The sequence below is a fragment of the Thamnophis elegans genome, chromosome 2, assembly GCF_009769535.1.
Source record: "Thamnophis elegans isolate rThaEle1 chromosome 2, rThaEle1.pri, whole genome shotgun sequence".
NCBI classification, from domain to species: Eukaryota; Metazoa; Chordata; class Lepidosauria; order Squamata; family Colubridae; genus Thamnophis; species Thamnophis elegans.
Genome location: NC_045542.1, coordinates 76782299 through 76805687, shown reverse-complemented (window position 1 = coordinate 76805687; position 23389 = coordinate 76782299). Strand labels below are relative to the sequence as shown.

At 40.0% G+C, this 23389-nt stretch overlaps 2 protein-coding genes across 2 annotated transcripts in view; one reads left to right on the top strand and one right to left on the bottom strand.

The window, feature by feature from the left end:
• Positions 1-8203, bottom strand: part of STK10 (serine/threonine kinase 10) — a 97044-nt gene extending 88841 nt beyond the window's left edge. The window contains exon 1 of the mRNA XM_032209331.1: positions 7098-8203. Within this exon, the coding sequence (XP_032065222.1) occupies positions 7098-7253 (156 nt within the window). The 5' untranslated portion in view covers positions 7254-8203. The remainder of the gene's footprint in view (positions 1-7097) is intronic.
• Positions 8204-12627: 4424 nt separating this feature from the next.
• EFCAB9 (EF-hand calcium binding domain 9) lies at positions 12628-23209 on the top strand. Its single transcript, XM_032209332.1, has 4 exons — positions 12628-12763; positions 14927-15075; positions 17933-18109; positions 19868-23209. The coding sequence occupies exons 1-4, from the start codon at positions 12628-12630 to the stop codon at positions 20030-20032; spliced, it is 627 nt and encodes a 208-aa protein (XP_032065223.1). The 3' UTR covers positions 20033-23209.
• Positions 23210-23389: the final 180 nt, after the last annotated feature.

Below are 23389 nucleotides of genomic sequence, written 5' to 3'. Positions count from 1 at the left end.
ATTGGGGGGAGAAGGGGAAAATATGGGCAGCTATTAATAGCACCATTTTTTCTTGCGGCAGCCTCTGCCAATTCAGTATATTCTACAAATGCCAAGAAACTCTCAGAATTTCTAATCAGTATGATTGCTAGGAGTGCTGGTGGCAAATTTTGACAATTGTAATCTAATATGTCAAGTATTCAATTTATCTTGAGCTTTGTTGGACACTTTTCCCCTACCAATAGGAATCACTAATGTAGAATGGGTGACAGGAAACTGAAAAGAACAATAGAGTCAAAACATTTTGTTTAATTATAAAGAAAAACCTGACTCCAAATTGATGCTTTCAATAATCGGGGAAGAGATACTCTTCCAGGTTATTTCAAACTACAAACCAATGGTTTAAAAACCAACATCAAAGCCAGCTAACCCAAGTAAAGATCCCCAAAAGTGTTTTAAAGTATCTTCTAGAGCTGTGATGTTGAACCTATGGCACACGTGCCACAGGTGGCATGCTGAGTCCTTTCTGTGGGCATGCAAGCTGTCGCCCCAGCTAAGCTCCACTGCGCATGTGCGTGTGCCTCCCACCAGTCAGCTGATTTTTGGGTCTCTGCTGTGCATGTACAGGGGGCAGGGGGCATGCACAGGGGGCAGGGGGCATGCAAAAAGTGCACACACATGCATAGAGGGTGGGGGGAGTACCCCCCACCATTTTTTGTCCCAAGAGGCTGCAGGGAGGCCTGCAAGGCCCAAAACGGCCACCAAGGTGTCACACGTGCATGCATGGGCGGGTAGGGGAGCACGTGGGTGTCGCATGTGCATTGCATTATGGGTGTGGGCATGTACGTGCATGGGACAGAAAGGTTAGCCATCACTGTTCTAGAGTCATCCAACTATTATTATTATAAAAGATATCAGCACTGTAATAGAGGCAGGTTTTATATTGCCTAATTGTCTTTTTGCACCTTCAAGTTAGTTTTTGATTCCTGACAACTGCCTGGACATTTCCCTGCAGTTTTCCTGGCAAGATTTCAGAAGTGGTTTGCTATTGCCTGCTTCTTAGGGCTAAGATTGCGACTGGCACAAGGTTCCCCAGCTGCTTTCTGCCTAAAGCAGAACAAGCACTCACAGCCTCTTGGTTTCTAACTTGACATCTTAACCACTACAGCAAAAAGGATCTCTCAATAATAACTGGTGGCACAAAAGGATAGTACACGAGTGACAATTCTGTCTATGGGGAAAGTAATACAGCAATACAATTTTGTGTGTACGTTTGATAGAATGCCAGCCAACGGACTGCAAAGAAAGAAATAAAAAAAATCTGATAGGCAGTACAAACTTTATATTTTAAATACTGTTTTATAGTAACAAAGACTGTTTAAAACGATGTTATAGGCATCTAAGTATTCTGAAAGTCTTAGACACCAACACAATATGTCTTGCAGTCCTGCCTACCAAAGTGAGATGTACAGAACTATGAAATATTTATTCCTTGGAAGACTGTGCCATCACAGAATTTTGAGCTGATTTTGGACTGAATTAACAAAAGTAAACTGAAAAAATTTAACTGACTATATTTCAGGACATAATAATCATGTCTTTTATAATCCTTATGATAAATTTTCCTCTTTCCTGATATTTCAACTACAATGTGATTATTGCCTACATGATAACTAAGTTCCAGAAAACAGATCAATGCTCTAAACCAGGGGTGTCAAACTCAATTTCATTGAAGACCGCATCAGGTTTGTGTTTGACCTCAGGAGGGTTTGGCCAGGGTAGGCATGGCCAGATCTACATCACTCTTGTCACTCTGTGGCATCCTGAGCACTCTGCCAGTGAAAACTGGTTCCAAAACTCTGTTTTCACTGGCAAAGAGTTTCAGGAGGCCGAGGGAGCTAAAGGTGGTGCTAGGGAGCCCATTTTCGCTGGTAGAAGGACTGCAGGCTGGTCCTTTGCTGTTTCCAAAGGCAGCTTCACCAACCAGATCTAAGTACCCCGATCTGGCCCACGGGCCTTGAGTTTGACACCCCTGCTCTAACCCCTTGGTGTCTTATTCCTAGTCACTCTCTTCAAAATCAGTTGTCTCCCACTGATATTAATAGCAAGAACCAAATAGTGGTAGGAAAACAAAGGCATGTTTCCTCCTTATCAGATAGGTGGAAAGGAAATTGGATCAGGCCTCCAAGGGATTTTGTACAATACCAAGAATTGACCACTTCTAGTCAAGAAATAAAACTCCATTTTTAAAGAGTCTTTTGAAAAGGATTACATTAGCATGCATCTTGATAAGATCTGATCCCTTGAAAGAAGAAACTTTAATTAAATGGCATTTTACAATGAACATTCTTTACTATCAAATTCTGCTCATTTCCTATTTAATAATAAGCACTTATTGTGTACTTGTCTTGGCAGAATCTATTTGTGAAAGAAGAGGTGTGTTTCTTTGGACAAGTTTCCTCTTAATAGCCAGATATGAGAAGAAGAATGAAGCTGGAAGCTCTCTTTGTAAGATAGTTGAGTTACAATTTCTAGGGCCATTATATCATTCTTTATTTTTCTAGAAAGGATAATATTGTTTTCAGAAAGTCAATGTATGTAGTCCAACTTCTTCAATTTAAATCTACTGCATTGAGGCCCTATTAACTAGGCCAGTGCTTCTCACTGCACCGCCCCCCCCCCCAGCCTCCCACCATGGAATTTTAACTTCAGCATATCAAGAAGGCTGAAATAGATGGTAGTAGACCAACAATTATTTTCAATGCATGCTTGGAAACCCCCCACCCACAAAAGAGGGCAGGGTGATGATAAGAGCAAGCAAATTTCCATTATTTCAGCCATCAAGTTCTGAAGCCTCCCAGTGCAATGGAAAAGGCGGCATGATTTCCCTCCCCCTACATGTTAACAGAATGATTTTCTAAGATTACAATTGTTTAAAATTTATTATAGCTACCCACTCCAGGCAGCTTACAAATACAAAAAAAAAAACATAGTAAAAAGGTTAAAAACATAATACCACACAGGCAGCCACCAGTGCAATAACAAGCCAGTCCAAGTTCCACACAAATACATCAATCTCAGACTTGAAACCAAAGCCAGATCTTAAGAGCTTTTTTGGAACCCCAGGAGAGAGGACATTGTCTATCCCTGTGGTGGGAACTTGTCCAGAGGGCAGTGGTTATCTGTAAGATGACCATATTTAATAGAGGGGATCTCATTCTGCTGGAACATACCTACCGATAAAAACAGTTGGAGAAAGGCAGACTCTCAAATACCATGAAGGTAATGACGGACAGCTTATACTGAACCCAACTGATCATCAATGCACTTCACATAGCAACAATCACACATACCAAAAAGCACTTGTTACTGCTTTTGCTGTTGCAGCTTCTAGATGCTCTTCAAAGGCATTCCCATGCTGAGCACATTGTAACCATCAAAAGTAACCAGGGCCTTAACAACTGTCTGAAGGGCCTCCTGGTCAAGGAAGGGGCACAACTGCTACACAAAATCAACCTTTGCAAAGGGCCTCCCAACCATAGCTGCAATAGCTGCAAGTCAAGAAGGACATCCAAGCTATGCACCAGTATGGAATGGGAAGTATAACCCCATCCAAGACCAATAATGGAAATGTCCCTGACCCTGCGGGGTGGGGAGGGACAAATAGGCACAGCCATTCAGTCTTGTTAGGATTGAGTTGAAGTAACAGTATGTTCTGTCCTTTGCATCTGCAGAGCCTCCAGACATTGGGTCAGCACAAAGAGAGCTTCACCTACCCAGCCCAGTATTGAAATATACACTCGAATATCATCGGCATACTAATGCTTCTGAACAACCGATGATCTGGTTTCATGTATATGTTAAAAACAGGAGAAGGAAGAGAGCTTTGAGCCGCTAGGTACCCTGGAAATGAATGGCAAGGGGTTGCCCGGTTGCTGGGTGAGTATGGCCTAGTTGACCTCCTGCACCATGGCAGGGTGGGTGGGAGTGTTTTTGCCTTCCCCGGGCTTTTTTCAAGCCTCCTGGAGGGCGAAAATGGCCTCCCCAGGCTCCAGGTCTGTTTCCGGCCTTCCCAAACTTCTGGTAGGCCCATTTTTTGCCCTCCTCAAGCCTCCATTTGTGCCCTGCATTTACCTGCATCCAAAACAGGCTGTGTGGAGACTCCTGGGAGGGGAGGAGTGGGGTGGGCCAAGAGTGAGATTTGGGGGTTCTCCGAAACTGCACAAAATCTTAGCTAGAGGTTCTCCCAAACCCCTGCGAACCTCCTGCAGCCCATCCCTGAATGGCTGTGGATATGACTTCTCTCTCCTCCCCAGTCAACTATTGATCAGGTTTCTGCTTCAAAGCTCTTTTATCATCCAGTGCAATGGACAAGTTCCGCAGTAGTCCAGAACTTATTGTATCCTTTCTAGAATAAATTAGATTCTCCATGTTTCTCCTATTCTATCTATCTGTTCTATCACCAAAGACAAAGATGCCATTTGTATCAGATAATTCAAGGAATAATGAGATCAGATCTGACTATTAACATCATAAGGCACCTAGTATAGCCTACAACGCTTGACATACTACATATGTACTTATCCTTGAATTATCCAAAAAGTGATCTTGACTGGACTTGAAAAAGCTGCAAGTAACAACTCTCCAAATTTCAGTGCACGTCCATTGAAAGAGAATATAAGAAGTTATAAAAGGCCTCAAAAAACATTAAAACGTCTTAGATTTCTCATTGTCCACTATTGTGTTATCTCTTTTATAGTTAGATGCTATAAAATATATATACAATTTATATAATAAAGCTCCTTGCTGTTTTTCATAAGCAGAGCAAGCAGCTTTATCTATACAAATGAAATTATCCTTTTCAACAAACCCATCTATTGATAATTACGCCAGTTATGCCTACTACAGTTTACAATACTTCCAAATAGTTGTACCATCATTTCAGGCATTGGATGACTTTCTTTTTTTTTTGCCTCCACTATTCAAACATGTGTAATGCTTTTATTTAGCAGCAGCTTATAATTTATCAAACTTCTGATCTGCATCCTTGATGGGAGGATGGAAGCTAATGAACCTTCTCAAGTCATTCATTTGCACTTCTAGTGGCCATGTGAATAATTCTTATAATGTAGCTAGAACATATATCAATCATGAGTTCAGACAGCATCCATCTCAAATATTCTGAGCAGATATATTGGAGAAGAATATTTAGAGATTACTGCATTCAGCTGTTTTCCTGCAGAGATTACTGCATTCAGCTGTTTTCAAGACTTTTCCTATGCCTATTGTTTAAGAATTTGATGTCAGTATAATATAGTATCTATTCAGAAATCATGCCTGATTCTCTGTTATAATTTTCCAAAGAGACCTAGAAAAACTGAGCATTTCCAAACCATATTATTTCCACAGTGCAGCCACTTATTTTGTGTTGGGCACAATAAGTTCAGAAATCCAAACTACTTCTTTTCATTACTAAACTGTTAAAGAGCCTTCTTGAGCCTTATTTTTATGTCCCTTAGTTTGTTTCTCCAATTATCACCCAGGCAGCATGACCAAAATGGAGATTACAGCCCATGAGAAGTGATGCCTAGCTGCATCTGTGGATCAGTTCACCTGTTTATCAATTTATTAGAGCATTCTCTATCCTTAGGAATTCCCAGCAGTATGACTAATTCTGATACAGTAGATGCATTCCCCAGACAACGAGAGGACCACTCAACGTAGGAGCTGGTCTTGCAAGCATCTTCCCTTGGACAATGAGTGTTGCCATTTTCTTGGCAGTTTCTATCCATAATTATTAATTGGATTTGCACAGTTGCATTGGAATATCCCAAAACATTTATATAATAAAAATAGAAGATAAGATAATGTTAAATCCAACAAATGAAGACAATCAGAACAGAGAGAGAGAAAAAGAAAAACACCGGTTAACTTTTCTCTCTTCCATTGACCATCTTTTAAAACAGAAGTTTCTATTTCATACTTTTGGGATGGGCCACGTGTGATTCTCCAGATATTTTTTGAGCTGCAACTTTGACCAATCCTCATAATTGATTTATAGTGGCTAGAGTGATGCAACAAAAGGGAACAAACTTTGATGTCGCTTGATTAGATATATGGGGCTGAAACTTATTTTGAGGCCTATGTTGCAAAACGAATCTAATACAAAAGGGGAGACAGTTAACTATGAATACAGAGAACAAAACATTGAACTGAAAGGCTCTTCCAGATCTGGACAGCCTCCTTAATTTGAGATTATACCACATATTTATAATTTAGAAGACATAATTTCACATGTCATTGAATAAACAAAGTACAGAGCCATCCAGAAAGAGAATGCAAAATCTCCAATCCCCAGTTATTATACCAAATCAATCTTACTACAAGTGTGGGAAAAGTGCAAATTTAGACATTCTCCCACAGTCTAATATCACTTTTACAAAGTATAAAAAATCATCTGTAACTCTTAGGGAAATTCATTATAAAATTACCGATTTGGCTGATATATTACACTAACCCATAATGTGGTTTACTTCATTTACACACACTGCATTGTACTCAGCCACTGTAATTTATAGACCATGGTTTATTGCTCAGTGGCTTGTTATGGCTTGGAGCAACTTCCTCTGTCTTGAGTGGCTTGACAAGTGGCAACGGCAAATTGAATAATTAAATTAAAAAACTATAATTATAATATGATATGGAATGGGGCATTTCCTAAACTATCATGAGAACCCCTAAATTTAATTCATTTAAAACATTCATATAGTTTTATATAAAATGTTACAGAATATTACATAAAAGACAACATTTATGTATGATAAATAAAAGCTGTCCATTTCTAACACATCCAGTGAAAGGCAACACACACTTCTCTATGATTGAACTGCTGGGACTGATCAGAAGTTCTGTTGATTTGGCACCTTAAGTCCATCCTGCTTAACTTGCACTCCAGAATTTTCTTTTAGGTTAGGTACCTGAATAAGTTTTTCTATCTTACAACTGAGCAGACCAACCTCTCTCACTTTCTCCACTTAGGGATTCCTCCCCTTCCTTCGGGTCCCCCGCTTCTCCGACAACTCACCCCCCAAATATCCCGTCTCCATCCTCCTGCTCACCTTGTACACCTTGCCGAAGGCGCCGTCGCCCAGCTCTCCCACGATCTCCCACACGTCGTTGGGATCCAAATCCCGGCGCACGTGCTCGTATTCTTTGGATCGCCGCTTCTCAAAGTTAGAGAGGCGCAAGATGCGTCGGAAATTCGCGAAGGCCATGGCAGCGCCCAAAGTTGAGCTCCGAGAGTCTCACCATCGACGTATCCAAGAGAAGCCAACGGAAAAAAGAAGCGACTTATCCGCAGGCAAGGAAAAGAAAAAAGAAACCGGCCAGCCTGGAAGGGGCTAAACTTTCTCGAAGCCTCACGGCAGAAGGAGAACTTCCGAGGAAGAAGCCGAGCCAGTTCCGCCCAATCGGTGCTTTTTTATACGGGACTTCGGAGGAAGAGAAAGCCCGAAGGATGCTTCTCCGCCGGTTCCTCCGCCAAACGTGGGACGCCCCCACTGGCCGGGCTATCTCGGGGCAGAGGAAATGGCTCCAACTGCAACCGGCCAGCAGGCGAAATGAGCGCTCCGGCGTGGTCGGAGGGGCAAAGGGAGCGACTCAGCCAGCCGAGCCCTTAAGACTTTGGGAGCGACGCTTCACCTGCTAAGTCGGACGGCAGCCAACACCTCCGGCCTCTCTGGCCGGCCCCGCCCCTCTCCGCCGGGACACCTTCCAGTTCCTGCAGCTCCGCCCCAGCACGCGTTCCGCTGAGCTGCTCCCCCGCGTCAGAGCGGGGTGAGCCCGCCCCGGGTCTTCCTGCGCGGACCGCCTTTCCGCGACCCCCTTCCACAACCATGGCCTGTTCCCCCTCCTCCTCTTCTTCAAGAAAGGGGGGGAGTATTTGGAGTCTTTGCGATTTCTGCAGTCCTTGACCTCGTTAAGTTTGGCGGGACAAAACCGTACTCAGATGAACGGGGACGGCCCACTACCCGGGTCTTCCGCGTCCGAGAGGCTTTCCTTCCCAAATAGAGCTGCTGAAGAATCCGGGGAAGGATTTTAAGGTCCTAATATTAAAGAGCCGGTGTTTTGCCCTTGGAGCGGTGAAGGGGATGGGGGAGTAAGGGAAATTAACCATGCCTTTGAATGTGATTTTCTGAAAATTGTCAGGCTGAGTTGGGATAGAGATGGGGTGAGTAAGACACGATTTCCTGAATTGCTGAGAGAAAATAATGGTTGTGTAGGACAGCCCAAGAGCTTTAAATAACAGAAGGTGGGAAATGCCTGTCAGTTAGTAAGACTGTTGCAAAAAGAGTAGTAGATGCTCTCCAGTGCCTTATAAAGTAGATTAGCAAGTTATACAAACCCAGCTTGTGGTCCAATTTTGTGTGGCCAATGTAGGAAACTGGATCAAGCAAACCGTAATTGATTACTTCAATATGTAATTACTAATTTTGTATGCATCTATGTATGTGTGTAAGGGCTCAGTGGCTAAGATGCTGAACTTGTTGATCAGAAAGGTCAGCAGTTTGGAGGTTTGAATCCCTAGCGCCGCATAACGGAGTGCGCTCCTGTTACTTGTCCCAGCTTCTGCCAACCTAGCACTTCGAAAGCATGTGAAAATGCAAGTAGAAAAATAGGAACCACCTTTGGTGGGAAGGTAACAGCATTCCATGCGCCTTCGGTATTTAGTCATACCGGCCACATGACCACATGACCACAGAGACGTCTCCGGACAATGCTGGCTCTTTGGCTTTGAAACAAAGCACTGCCCCCTAGAGTCAGGAATGACTAGCACATATTGCAAGGGAAACCTTTACCTTTACCTATGTATGTGTGCGCTATCTATAGTTAATAAAAGAGCAAAATAGATAAGAAGTACAGATTTGCCAAGAATTAAATACCAAAAAGAAAAAGGAGAAAGAACAATTGAGTGTTTTTTTAAAAAAAAAAATCTGCTGTTTTACACTATTGCGAGCATTTAAATTCTCTTACAAGTCTCACTGTAAGTAATATGCTTGCATACCCTGCTGTGTGATGTTATATACAGTATGGAAACCATTCTTAAATTGGGGTAAACTTCTATTCTGTATATATACTGCAGCTTTTGTCTTTGCTGCATATGTTCCAAGTTTTAAGTTCCCAGTTAGATGCTGGCAGGAGCATCTTGATAGCATTATTCAGCCGATTATTGAAGTTAGAGAAAACAATAGTTTGGCACAATGAAGGTTAGATGGCATTGGAAGTTACTCTGAATGGCTGATATGGAAATGTTCATAAGTGGGCCACTAGAAAGAAAATATTCTGTGTCACACAATCCCAGTGCGGCAAAAGGGTGAAATATTCACACGTTCTGTGTAGCCAGTTTTTGGTTGCTGTTGAGCCTCTACCAAAAAACCTTCTCTGACTCTACTATTTTATCTTTTGCTTATTTCATACTCAGTTTATAGTCACATTAAGACTAGGCTGAGTCATTTGGGTAAACTCAGCCAGAGTGGATTAGCTATTGTGTGAATCCAGGATTCTGTGTTAATTTACTGCATCTAATCTATAGTACAGTATCTGTTGTGAGAACATAATCTAAGTCTTTGTTATTCCAATATGTCAATTTACAGTCCCCTTTATGACATCAGGAACTAATGCAGACTGGTGATATTGTTGCTTCTATTGATTCAGCAACTTTGAAAATAAGATTTATAAACTTACTTGCAGAATATAGGACAGGCAATGCTACATTTATACTACAGGACGGAATGTGTGAGTGGAGAGTGGCATGTAGTCAACCAGTATAAAATAAATAATTTTATTGTCATTTTTTTACTGCCAGCACACTGGCCCAACTTAAAAATGAAATTCTGTTGCCTCCTCTCAAGAGAAAGTATGTATCTACCGAAACACATACATAACACGCATATACACACGCCATATACATACATAAATATATACCTACACCATACACATATATAGACATATTTTTGAAATGATGGGGCCAAAATGTAACCTATTTATATTGGCTTGTCTAAAAAAAGATGGAGGCGGCCCTTGCAAGGCACCAATTTCATGAGTCAGACACTCATTTCATCTCTTAAAATACCCCCCCTTCCCCACCTCACTTTTGTTAAATAGACTCTTGACATGCTGCAGAAAGCCAAGTCTTTAAATTAACTGCTGTGTTATATTCCTTCTTTTAAGAGGGCAAAGTTATGTCCCGCTTTTTGAGCCTCAATTCCTATAAATCTATCCAGCATGGCTAGTAATCACATAAGGGATGTCAGAAAAGTGGTCTACACAGTAGATATTTTACTGATGTTCATGTGCTTTCTTTAATATTTACATCTTGTGAGCTTTGGTCCTCTGATTCTACCATATGAGATACCTGTCTTTTTGCACACACACCCCAAAAAAACCTGTTTCGTCTTTCTGCCTGAATTTGGCAAAATCTTGGACAAGAAAAGTCAAATTTGTCTATTTCACATGATTTTTAGTATTTTAAATTTTTTAATTTCATTTTTAATCTTGCATCCAAATTTATCCATTGAAACATTTTAGTTATTTTTTTAAAATAAGTAATGTTGACAAATATAATCTAGTAGAGACATCTAGAGGAACTATGTGGAATTTCAGAGCTCGCTTATGTAGCAGATATGGTAGATGAAAAACAGGAAAATAACAATCCTCTAACATCCTAATGATCATTCTTATTGTACAATATCATATTTCCCCCAAAATTAGACCTCCCCGGATAATAAGCCCAATTGGGCTTTTGAGCACATGCGCTAAAATAAGCCCTCCCCTGAAAATATTGCAACACAGTAGCAGCCATGAGGTGACCACGCTTGCTGTCTGCTGCACCTCAAAAATAATAAGACCTCCCTAAAAATAAGGCCAAGCACTTATTTTGAGGGTCAACAGAAAATAAGACCCTGTCTTATTTTGGGGAAAACATGGTAGTATAGTAGAAAAATAGCAAAATTTAAGAAGCAATCTGCAATGAGAAGATTTATGATGGAATTTTATTCGTAAATGTACCTACCTTTCAGCAATAAAAGTCTGAAAACTGGACTGAATATACATATGAATGTAAAGAGAAAGGCGAAGAGTGGTATGTCTTGAATTCTTGGAATTGAAGTCCACACATCTTAAAGTTTCCAAGTTTGAAAATTACTGGTAAGTAATTTTGCAAATGGTAAGTCCTTGTTAGTCTCTCAAGATCCTTAAGATATTCTCGGCTCCCAACTTTTTTTTAGGTTTTTTTTTTTTAGGTATTTATTAGACATTTATAGGCCGCCCTTTTCCCTGAGGGGACTCAGGGCGGCTTACAATCAAAAAGGAAAGGGAGTGTAGGACAATACAAAAAGAAATGTGCACAAAAGTAAATTAAACAGTAAAACTCAACATTTTTGCACGTTTTTTTTTTTTTTTTTTTGGTCAGGAGGCTTAACTTCCAAATAAATCCCATCCCATTTATTCTTAGAAGGCCAATAGGGTCTATATCCATGATGACGAATCTATGGCATGTGTGCCACAGGTGGCACTCAGAGCCCTTTCTGTCACCCCAGCTTAGCTTCACCATACATGTGTGACCGCCTCCCACAAGCCAGCTGGTTTTCAGGGCTCTGCCATGCATCCATGGAGGAGGGGTGCAGGGCACATGCAGGAGATACATGCACATGCATAAGGTCACGTGCATGTGTGGGGTCACATGTGCATGTGCGGGGGTCACGTGCACATGTGTGGGGTCACATGCATATGTGCGGGGTCACGTGTGCATGTGGAGCGCATGCAGGGAATTGTGCGTGCAGGCAGGGGAAGCGTGGGGGCGTTGTGTGCATGCACGGGGGTCATGTGCACATGCATGGACAGGGAGCATGGGGAATCACATGCATTATGGGTGCATGCGCACACAAGCTTTTGGCACGGGACAACAAAAAGGTTAGCCATCACTGATCTATAGCATAATAATGAGACTTAGAAGCCATTTGTTTATATAAAGATGATGGTATTGACAGTTTGCAGAGGGATATCTTTGGTCCTCTTGAAGAACAGTTTAAAGGAGGTGGCGCAGTGGGTAGAGTGCAGTACTGCAGACCACTTCAGCTGACTGATATCTGCAGTTCAGCGGTTCAAATCTCACCGGCTCAGGATTGACTCAGCCTTCCATCCTTCCGGGGTGGGTAAAATGAGGACCCAGATTGTGGGGGCGATATGCTGACTCTGTAAACCACTTAGAGTGGGCTGAAAGCCCTATGAAGCGGTATATAAGTCTAACTAAAAAAAATGTTACAGGGGGAAGGAAGTGTAGTAGGCACCAATAAACTGTCGGCAATACCAGTGCACTTGTGTCTTCTGTTTTTGTAGGGAAACTAAAAGAATTAGATTGATGTTTAATCTAGCCAATACCTTCAAATAGATAATGAAACACAAGACAGAAATGTTTCTTATCTATCCTTGTTCTCTGGGTGCAAAGCTTTTATAGAACAGCACAAAAGTCTTTTTTTGTCATCATGTTCTAATTCCAGGATGGAATTCTGGGATTGTAGTGTTGGCATCACCATGATCAATTCCAGAATTCCAGAATTCCAAATATAAACATAATTCTTCTGTGGCAAGATGAGGCTGAAGCCAAAAAGCTTCTTTCATTTTCTGTGCTTAGATAAAATATATTGCTTATTATCTGTCAGAAATGCCAGAGCTCTGACAGCTTACTTTCATCTACTTGATGTTCATAACAAGAACACTTTGAATAGTAAGTAGGATATGGAAGCTAAAGAAAAAGTCTATAAAAATGAAATATAGGATTATCATTACTGTATTATTTCCTTTTGAAGATCTTAAAGTATTGGGGTTTTTTCTTCAACTTCATTGAAATGAGAAAACTGAATAGACCTCATTGAATATCTTCAGACTTGGAAGTCAAATGATACTGCTATGTTGAACAGTTTAAGATACCTGTAGGTTAACTATCAAAGATGAGTCCAAGTAGATTGCATTACATGCCTCTCTTGTTAGAGTATTTCACTAACTTTTTCTTATTTGTCCCGGCAGCTGTATTTCCTTGACACTCAACTGTGGCTAAATCAGCCATGATCTATTCAGCTCAATTATCATGGGGGTTTACTGTGACATATTAAGGTGTAGACTAACTACACAAGCTGAATTTGCACAAATTACTAGGTTAAATATGGTTGGCTATGCTGAGGTTCATATATCATGCAAACATAGCCACTATCTGGAATTAGGAGTTCAAACTTGACCTAACTGTGACAATTCTGGGGCAAAAAAAAATAGAAGACTGATAAGGAATTGGAGAGGTTATATTCTTAGCAGTCACCTGGTCACTTGGGAGTTTATCTGTACCTTCAGATTTACGTGAATCAGAGTGCAAATGGGTGTGGAACCTTTTTGGGACAGCTGAAAGGGTTGTATTGTAGACAGGAGCTAAGTAGTGTCCAGAATGTGGACCTTCAAGGAAAGATGACACTGGTTTGAAAGAGGGGTAAAAGAGGCTATCTATGTTGAAATTGAACAGCCCTTTTTGAACATGGAGAGGGATATGACTCCATCTATCTCCTGAATTCTGAATCAAGTGAACCTGAGGGTAAGATAAACCCTCAAATGGCCTCAACAAGTCTCAGAGAGCTAATAACTGACCTTCAGAGTGCTGATGAACTGATGGCTGCTAAGAATCCCTCCATTCCCCACAATTCAGCCAGAACTGAAGAAGCTTCTTGGGAGAGAAGTGGAATGTGTTCAAGAAAAAAGCAAAGTCCAGTTGCCTTTTGAAAAACACCTTTGGGAGAGGTTCTTTGAAGACATGCTGAGTAAAGCCCTGCCTTGAAGTTGTACCTCATAGTGTACTTTTATCAAACATGGTGGCCTCTGGATGTTCTGGAACTAATCCCCCAGAATTCCAGACTGTGTAGCCACTAGGGTGGGAATTCTAGGAGTTTCAATCCCATCTGATCTAGAACATGGTTCTCCAACCTTGGCAACTTTAAGACTTGTGGACTTCAATTCCCAGAATTCCTTAGTCAGCTTCACTTTGGGAGTTGAAGTCCACAAGTCTTAAACTTGCCAAGGTTGGAGACCCCTGATCTAGAAGGTGTCAGATTGGGAGTGCTGCATTGGGCTGTCTCAAGTAGAGCATAGGACTGACTGCTTCCAAATTTAGGCAAACTGGTTTTCATACTTGTTTCCAGGAATGTATGCCACTTCATTTGATTTAAGGCAGCATCATTTTTTGATTCTGTGACATCACCATGCAACCTATTTTAGGAATGTACATATATTCAATTATATATTTTAAATAAACTTTTTCAGTAACATGTGGAAAATGTCTTCAAATGATTGTTTTGAGATACTGACATCCACTCTTATTTGGTCTGCTGTTAATCAGTGGCTGGGTTCAAACATTTAACTAAGCCAAAATATGTTGTTAGATTTTAACTATTCTGTTGTGGGAAACCTATTATCACTTATTCAGTAAACCATTATGTACAAATCCAATCAATATTAGTTGCTGTATTACAAGTTGGACAGAGGTGGGTTTCCATATTTTTTACTACCGGTTCGCTCTTGTGTATGCGCACACGATACTTCTGCGCATGTGCAGAAGCAGCCAGGTGGGTGGGCGGACCCACCCACTGCTGCCACTACCAGTTCGCCCAATCCGGGCCAAACCGGGAGCAACCTACCTCTGAAGTTGGAATATATTAGAGTTACCAGATTTTGATAGCAAAAATTAAGATGGCTACTATAAGATATAAACAGTTTTTTTCTGTATCATCATCTGGATTTTTGCAGCCCATATCTGGATATTTTAAAATGTACAATATACTATTATTAATAGTTTTATTAACTACAATAGAGCCTTTGTACACACAATGCTTAACACCACATTGTTTTTCAGATCTGCAGTTTTACTACTTCCTTCGTCATGTAACTAATCTGTCCAATTGTCAGATCATGCTAGTCTTTGATTTACTGGATTGGGATGGCAAAGGGGAGATCGGCTTTGACGAATTCTACATGTTAATGTGCATCATAATGGCACATGAGGTAAGAGTTAGATTGCTGAAGGTGACTGAAGAAACATTTGGTTTTGCAATGAAGTCCCCCTTCATCATGCAATCTATCTTTCACTTATATAGTAGGATTTTTAGTGAAATTTTGGGGTGCTAAATAAATGAAGAAAAATCTCTTTTGTAGGCATTTTCCATTCTGCAAATGGATGGACAATTCTGAGTTCAATTGTTCATAAAAGTTGATTTCTCATTTCTGATTTCACAGTGAAAAAGCTTACATATCTTTATCGAGTGTTTACCGCCTTGGCTGCAGCTTCTATGGGAATCAACTGACTAGAAGCCACATGTTTTCTCTCATCATTTACGTCAGAATCCTTGGCAGATTTCCCTGAGAATCTAATAGATTAAAAAATAATAATCTGTATCTTCTAATTCTGTTTTATTAGAATAGAGACTAGCCTGGGATGTCAACTGATATAAACAAACCATGATAAGAGCTTCTACAATTTGGGCATCTGACTCCTACTGACAGAAGGCAACTGAGTCTTGATGTTTCAGCATATCATCTTATTCAAAGTCATAATTTTCAAAAATTGCAATTTGCACAATGGGTGAACTATTCCTGAATTAGCTGAACTAGTAGCAATTTTATTTTCAAATGCTATGGTGGAATAAGAAAATTTTTTGAAGAGACTATCAGTGATCCTTTATTGCTAAAAAACAAACCTCACTTAATTGTAAATAGTTTAGATATGCTCTTAGCCTGGGCAAAATCATTGTTTGTGGAGCTAGAAATAAATGTCAGTCTTGCAGTCTTCTCCTGTGACTAGCATCCAGTGGTGAAATTCACATTTTTTTACTACTGCTTCTGTGAGTGTGGCTTGGTGGGCATGGCAGGGGAAGGGTACTGCAAAATTTCCATTCCCACCCCACTCCAGGGGAAGGATACTGCAAAATCCCCATTCCCTGCCTACTCCTGGCGGAAGGATATTGCAAAATCTCCATTCCCATCCCACTCTAGGTCCAGCCAGAGGTGGTATTTGCCGGTTTTCCGAACTACTCAAATTTTCCGCTACCGGTTCCCCAGAACCTGCTGAATTTCACTCCTGCTAGCATCTTCTTATACCCTAGCTTTAAAAAGGACAAGGATTCAGAAAACCAAGTCCATTATATCAGCGACCCTCAACCTTTTGGACACCAGGGACTGGTTCTGTGGAGAGAGGTTTTTCCATGGACTGGAGAGGGCATGGTTTTTCCATGGACTGGAGAGGGCATGGTTTTTCTATGGACTGGAGAGGGCATGGAGCTTTACTTATTTGCATGGACCAGTTTCTGGCATGCTGCAGACCGGTTCTGGTCTACAGACTGGGGGTTGGGGAACCCTGCATTATATGACAGATACATAGGGGACTTGTACAATATGGCTCAAAGAAACAGTCATGGGCAGCTGCACTATACAGTAAGGATCTCCCTCTCTCTACTCTGCATAGCTTCTCATATACCTGTCAGCTGTTACAAGTATACTTTTTAAAATCTGGGTTTAATGGCCTTCTGAATCAGTACCATTATCAAAAGTAGCCTGATTGACAGGAGTGTGATGGTGCTGCAGCGGGGTGGGAGATACTATGTGAAAGGGAGGCTGAGGGATATTTTGGGAAGGCTGCAACAGGCCACATCCAAGTGTAGGAAGACCGGGAGGCATGATGCAATGGGTGCAAACACAAAAAGGCTAATAGAACTTGCCAGAGCAACTAGCAACCTTCCCTGCCAGCTTCTGCATTGACTTTGCACCAGGGAAGCCAGCAAGGAAAGTCACAAATGGCTCGCTCATGAATGCAGAATGTTGCAACCATTAAGTGTGGTCCAGTTCCCATGTGCTGAAATCATAGCCATGTGACTGTAGGGTTGCTGCAATAGCCAGAATTTCAAGGACTGGTCCTAAGCACCATTCATTCAGTGCCATCACAATTTTGAATGGTTCTGAATAAGTGGCTGGTAAACAAAGACTAACTGTGCAGAGTGTTATTTAGATTTAAGAATATCAGGAAAAGTAGAAATGCCTGGATTTTTTAAAAAAATATACAGTAAAAAAATGATTTTTGCTTTGTTTTAGATATGTGTTGCATGAGCACAAACCAACATTCTGTTGAAGTCTTCCTGCCTGAAATATGGTTCACCGACAAAAGCGCGCCTGACTAAACCGCAGTGACAAAACCGTGAGTTCTAAAACGCGGAAATGAATGAGCGCTAAATCGCGCTGACAACAGCGTGTCAACAGAAGCGTGCTGTAAACCTAACCCTAACGCTAACCCTAACCCTAAACCTAACCCTAAACCTAACCCTTACCTTAAACTTAAATCGCACTTCTGTTGACGCGCTGTTATCGGCACTTTGGTGATGTCGCGGTTTTAGCGATGCGGTTTTGTCGGAACGCTTTTGTCGGATCACGCTGAAATATATCTTATGGTCTACAGGAGGGGTGTCAAACTCACAGCATCATGGTGGTGTCATGTGACATATCCTGACTTTTTCCCCCTTTGCTATACCAGGCATGGAGTGGCCAGCGCATGGCACATCTGGGCTGCGGGCCACGAGTTTGACAGCTCTGGTCTACAGGCTAACTTCTTAACAAATTAGTAACTCCAACGTTTGGCTTTTTTGTACAATTATCCTGAATCACTTCTCATTAAATCTCATCATCAAGCCATCACAGGAAAACAGATGGTATTGTTCAAATCCTGTTATCATCCCTGAGGTTTATTCTTTTTCACAGATTGCCATTTTAGAAGCATTTCAAGTTGTTGTTGTTTTCAGTAATGTTTATTTTTAATGTTTGAGGAGACTAGAGCAGTAGCTCTTATTGCTGTTTTTGCCTTTCTGTCTTTGACCAGAGCCATCTTGAAAAACAGTTCATGTATCGTCATTCTCATGCCGTTTTTGAGTTGCTGGACATTGATGGGGGCCATACAGTTGCTCCAGCAGAGTTCCAGGCCACACGCTTCCTTTTCAATGTTAAAAAGACTGACCTGAGTCAGATATTCAAGGACTTTGACATCTCAGGTGATGAGGTAATCAAAAATGATGAACATAGGAGACAGGTTCCTCCTTCCCAGCTGTGTCATCTCAGTGTCTTTTGTAAGCCAGAAGCAACCCCACCTAATATTGTAACTGCTGCCCACCAAAACCTATGTCCTTCTAGTATGTTAGTCCCTCTGCTACATTTAAAGATCATGGTAAACCAGTATGTGCTTTAGGCAGAACTTGTTGGAAAAAAACCTACAAAGTTAATTTTGTAGCAAGCAAGATTTATTTGGGGATAATTTTTGGCTTGTTATTTCATGCTCAAAATCTTGCTACTTTTGCCTTGCATTTCTGTGAATGGTTCACCGACAAAAGGGCGAACGACAAAACCACGGCCGACTAAACCGCGGTGACAAAACCGCGTGTTCTAAAGTGCTCCGACGAATGAGCATTGAATCGCGCCGACAACAGCGCGGCGACAGAAGCGCGCTGTAAAACTAAACCTAACCCTAAACCTAACCCTAAACGTAACGCTAACCCTAACCCTAAACGTAACACTAAACTTAACCCTAAACCTAATCCTTACCTTAACTTAAATCGACTTTCTGTCGCCGTGCTATTGTAAAGCACCCTTCTGTCTCCGCGCTGTTGTCGCCACACTGTTGTGGGCGCATTGATGATGTCGCGGTTTTAGCGACGCGGTTTTATCAGCGTGCTTTTGTCGTGCGCGCTTTTGTCGGGTCACGTCTGTGAATAGTTCCACTTTATTTAACCACAAATAACAAATGTTCAGATTGCTGCAATGGAAGGGCTTAGTCATTTTAAGAAGGCATGATATCCTTTCTAACCTCTCAGCCATATGTAACATGATTTAAGTTCATGTGAACGTTATGAAGGATCTTGGTAACCATGGCCTCTCTTTTTGTATCAACATGGCAGCATCCACTGACATTGAAACTTCCTGATCCTCACATTGCAAAAAGGTTTAATTAATTTAAGCAGAAGCTCTGAACTTGCTTCCTGTGTAAGAATTAGTTACCTACTTGCAAATTCTGTAAAGAAATTCTGTCTTTGTTAAGATTATATGAAACTTCAAGCTCGAAAAAGTTCATCAGCTTACTGTTTCAACTTTTGATAATATGGCCCATTCCAGAATTCAACTCCAGCATGCACTGGAGAATATCCACCTACTGAGTTTGGGTGATGCAGCTTCTAATACCTACCTACAGTCAACTGTTACTTTAGTACACTTACAAATGGAGACCTCATTCAAGCAGTTGTGAATATTGAAGTAAGATTCACTTTCCAATCCAATTTACTTTGGTATATAGAATGATAAAATGAGATTATTTGCCTTTAAAAGGATGAATGCTTGGTATTATATTCAGGCAGTTCTATGGACTTCTGAGATTTAGTTTGAAGAGTACTAATAGAGGAGGGAGGAAGAGTAAAGCAGGATACTGTTTGAAGAGTGACAGAAATATCTTCTAGGAATTACAGTGGCATCTCGGTACTTATTGTTAATTGGTTCCAGGAGGCATGATAAGTATCAAAAACAATGAGTACTAAACAATTTTTTCCCATAAGGAATAATGTAGTGAGTCACAAGGTAGCTGATACTGACAAGTTCTAACCTGTGCTGAGTACCAAACAAACAATAAGTACCAGGATAAAATTTTCAGGTCAAAATGCATTGAGTGCCAAATTTGCTGAATTTCAAAGCAGTTGAGTACCAAGGTATCACTGTACATTATAAGCCTACTGTCAATATTCCACTAAAATACTGTTATGTTTTGCTCCATTAGCAATTGAACTACAAGGAGTTCAAAATGTTTACAATCTTCTGCATTGATAGACAACAGAGGAAAGCAAGAGATAAAATGAAAAGAGAGATGGCCAAAGCCGCAGCTGAAGTTGAAGCAGCAGAAGAGTATATTAATTTTACCAGATTTAAACAGAAGCTGTTCTAACAGCATGTAGAATTAATCTATGACAGTTCTCCAAGGTGCAGCAATTTAAACCAAAAGGATGGTGATAAGAAAACCTTGCAACAGCAACAGGATACCAATAAGCAGGGATGAGATGGTGTGCTGTGTTATAGAAATATTCAGTGTTCTTTAAAGAATGAATCACCTTTTAAAGTATAACCTACTTTTCAAAAAATAAAAAACAAGGCTGAGAATCAAGAAACAACTGATCACTTATTGGGATGAATTGGGTGCTTATAAGAAAAATGGAAGAATTGCATGGAGCACTGTATATTTAAAAAGAGCAGTATAAGATGGGACATCTAGAATGGGTGGATGAGGTGTCTGAAAAGTCCAGAGCTCTAGGCTAGCTTGTGAAATCAAAATAACTCCCCCCCCCCACTCCTGCCTATTTTTTTCTTTACTTAACATGGCTGATCTAAGAGAGGAAGCTTCATCTCAACTTGTCTGGAGTTGCTTCAGCCCAAAACTTAACTCCTTTTAATGCCCCACCCCCCAAACTGATTGATTGTCTCATCTTTCACATCTGCAACCATACATTTGCAGGACTTAATACTTTCCCTTGACTTCATTTAGATTGACAGCATGTCTAAAAAGAGCAGATTGTGGCCTACTACAAATATCCATGATACATAAATAGATTCTGGGCACCACACATAAGGAAAGTGCTCCAATAGATATTCCTATCCCTTTATAGAGATACCTTATATAGCAATAAACTAGTATGTTCAAGAGTCATGTGAAAACTATAAACTTTTCAAACATGAGTAGTTTTCAAAGGAAGGTTTTTTTTTTTAATTGCAAAAGGAGTTTCCCATTTCTTTAGGATAGAGTATTGAACCACATTTCATTTGGGGAAAGAATGTCAGGGTCAGCCTGAATTTCCATCATAGTATCGAAACTTTGTCCTGAATTTTTGCATTGAGATATCTAATATATTTCTAAAACATTAGAAATTCACATACATTTTGATTTGTGTGCATGCTGGCAGTTGCTGTGGCTTCTTGGCATATTTTTATGTAAAGTAGTACAGTTGATTTTTTTTTTCTTCCAAAGATGGGAACATATCTAAAAAAGCCCACTATCACTTTTTGAACTCTTTATTTTTAAGAAGTATTTTGAAGTATTTGAATTTTAAGAAGTATTTCACAAACACCATGGTAAATAAAATCCAAAAAACATCAGATATAGGTTTAAGATTCATAGAAAAAGGGTAGGTTTTGGAAGATGGTAATTGAAAAGTGGACTAAAAGAACAATAAGCAAGCAAAATAGAAATCTTAAAGTAGATGTAAATGTATTAAATATTCATTCATAACCACGGTGTAACCCTGGCACTTCTATATTCAAATTAGCAACAAAGGATTTACTAAAAATGATCGATGATTGTGGGATCTCAGATCAAAATCTTCCCACTCATCTACTTGAGTAAAAGCTAAAAATGACATAAGGGAGTAATGATGCTATGTAACCAGTTCTTTGAATGCTCTAAACAGATTTAGAATTTTCAATTAGGCACACCAGTGCATTGCTATAATAATATGTACAAGGGCATTTGCTGACCTACAGACTCCAGCAAGGCAGGATAGAAACAACCATTAAATAATTTAGTTGTAGTTTAAGAGAGAAAGAACACAGAATTTGTATTTTAAAACAAGACATATCCTGTATTAGCTTTATTACTTAGCCTTCCCCAAAATAACTAAAAGGCATTTTGTTTTTCTTTTTAACACATAGCATTCTATAATATACATTCTTACCTTTTTGAAATCAAAAAGTTTCATTTATACTTTTCATTTCACTGTTCAAAAAGAACTATTTGTGCTCGGAGATCTAAGCATAGTGTCTGAATATGAATGAGCCTGGACTACTGACCTGACAGAGATACAGCATGAATATAAGCCGTGGCTTGAGAAGATTAGCTGTATCTTCAGAGACAGCAAGACTTTATTCTTGGGCTAATGAAAAAAAAAACCTCTTAAAAAAGGTTCATACAATCCATGCATAAAGTTTTTTTTTTTTTAATTTTATAAAAGTTACAGGAAGAAAAGGTGTCACATCATTAATTCCTCTCCTTTTAGCCACTGAAATTGTGTACTGCATTACTAACCATCTGTAGAACATGAATGCTTCTTAGATACATGGCACACAACAAACAGTGTACAAAAAAGGATTTACCAGAAAAAGAGAAGATATTTTATTCAAGAAATACAAATTGATGGTACCAGCCATCTTTGGAAGCCACTACCATGAGACAAATAGGATGTTAAACTTGAGTCCTTTGCTCAGCACACTACAAAAGAGTGTCATTATACACTGCCAGCTGCCTAGTGCATAATTGCTCGAAAGGCTGTCTCCAGTTTCTTGACATTCCCAGGATATGGAGAAGAGAGGCACAACAAAGGCCCTTGATAGAAGGCAATTTCATTATTTCAGTTAAAGCCCCAGAAATGGTTTGTATATCTGTGAGTTCAAATAAAAAAAACCAAAAATACTCATTTAAGCTGACTTCCATCTTTGGCTTGATTTAACTACCAGGAAAGAAAATGGGATGAAACAGATGCATTTTTACTATTCTCCATAAAAGCAATATTTGGATCTTCTATTTAACAGCATAGTTCTGGTTTGCAAACCATCTGCACTATTTCCAGAAATATTTACCCCGTGACCTTAATCAGAAGGCATGAACATAATTTTTCATGGATTGCTAATGCCATGTGGATAAACCCATCACTGTTGTTCAAAATTATGAAGCAAATTCTAAGGAAAAAAACCCCACTATTATACTTCTTAATTCTATACATTTACGGATATGCTTTCCAATAATTCTATCTTAAAATGAGATGGAGGGAAACAAAAGAGTTGAATTAAAGAATGAATAGTTCATGGCTACATCATTATTTTTAAAATCAGCCAACTAATCTTGAGAGCATGGATGCAAGCCAATAGAAATTGCTAGTATTAGTTTAATATTCTCTTCCTTTGAGTAAAATATTGAAAATGTAGATTGGTTCATTTCTGTATCCCCTATACACAGCATTTCTTTCTGCTATTTACATATTGTTTGGTAGAAATGTATTTTTAAAGCACACTTGGGAGGCATTTGTAAGTGAAGCACGTTGCTAGACTGATGAAGAAACTGCACTTCAAGGAAAGCTCCACATAATCGTAAGCAAACACTATGAATGCACAATCATGTAAAAATAAAACAAACATAAACATTGGTGGTGTTATAACATCAAAGTATTTCAAGTGATGTATATGATTATAACATTCAAAATTGAGGAAGAAAAAAATCAACACTAATATGCCAATGCTTCCAATGCACCTATGTGTCTGT

Excerpts from the sequence above, each read along its gene's own strand:
- EFCAB9 (XM_032209332.1), top strand. The coding sequence starts at position 12,628 with ATGAGGCTGAAGCCAAAAAGCTTCTTTCATTTTCTGTGCTTAGATAAA. Across the intron at positions 12,764-14,926 it reads TAACAAGAACACTTTGAATA|ATCTGCAGTTTTACTACTTC; the intron begins GTAAGTAGGATA and ends ATTGTTTTTCAG. Across the intron at positions 15,076-17,932 it reads GCATCATAATGGCACATGAG|AGCCATCTTGAAAAACAGTT; the intron begins GTAAGAGTTAGA and ends GTCTTTGACCAG.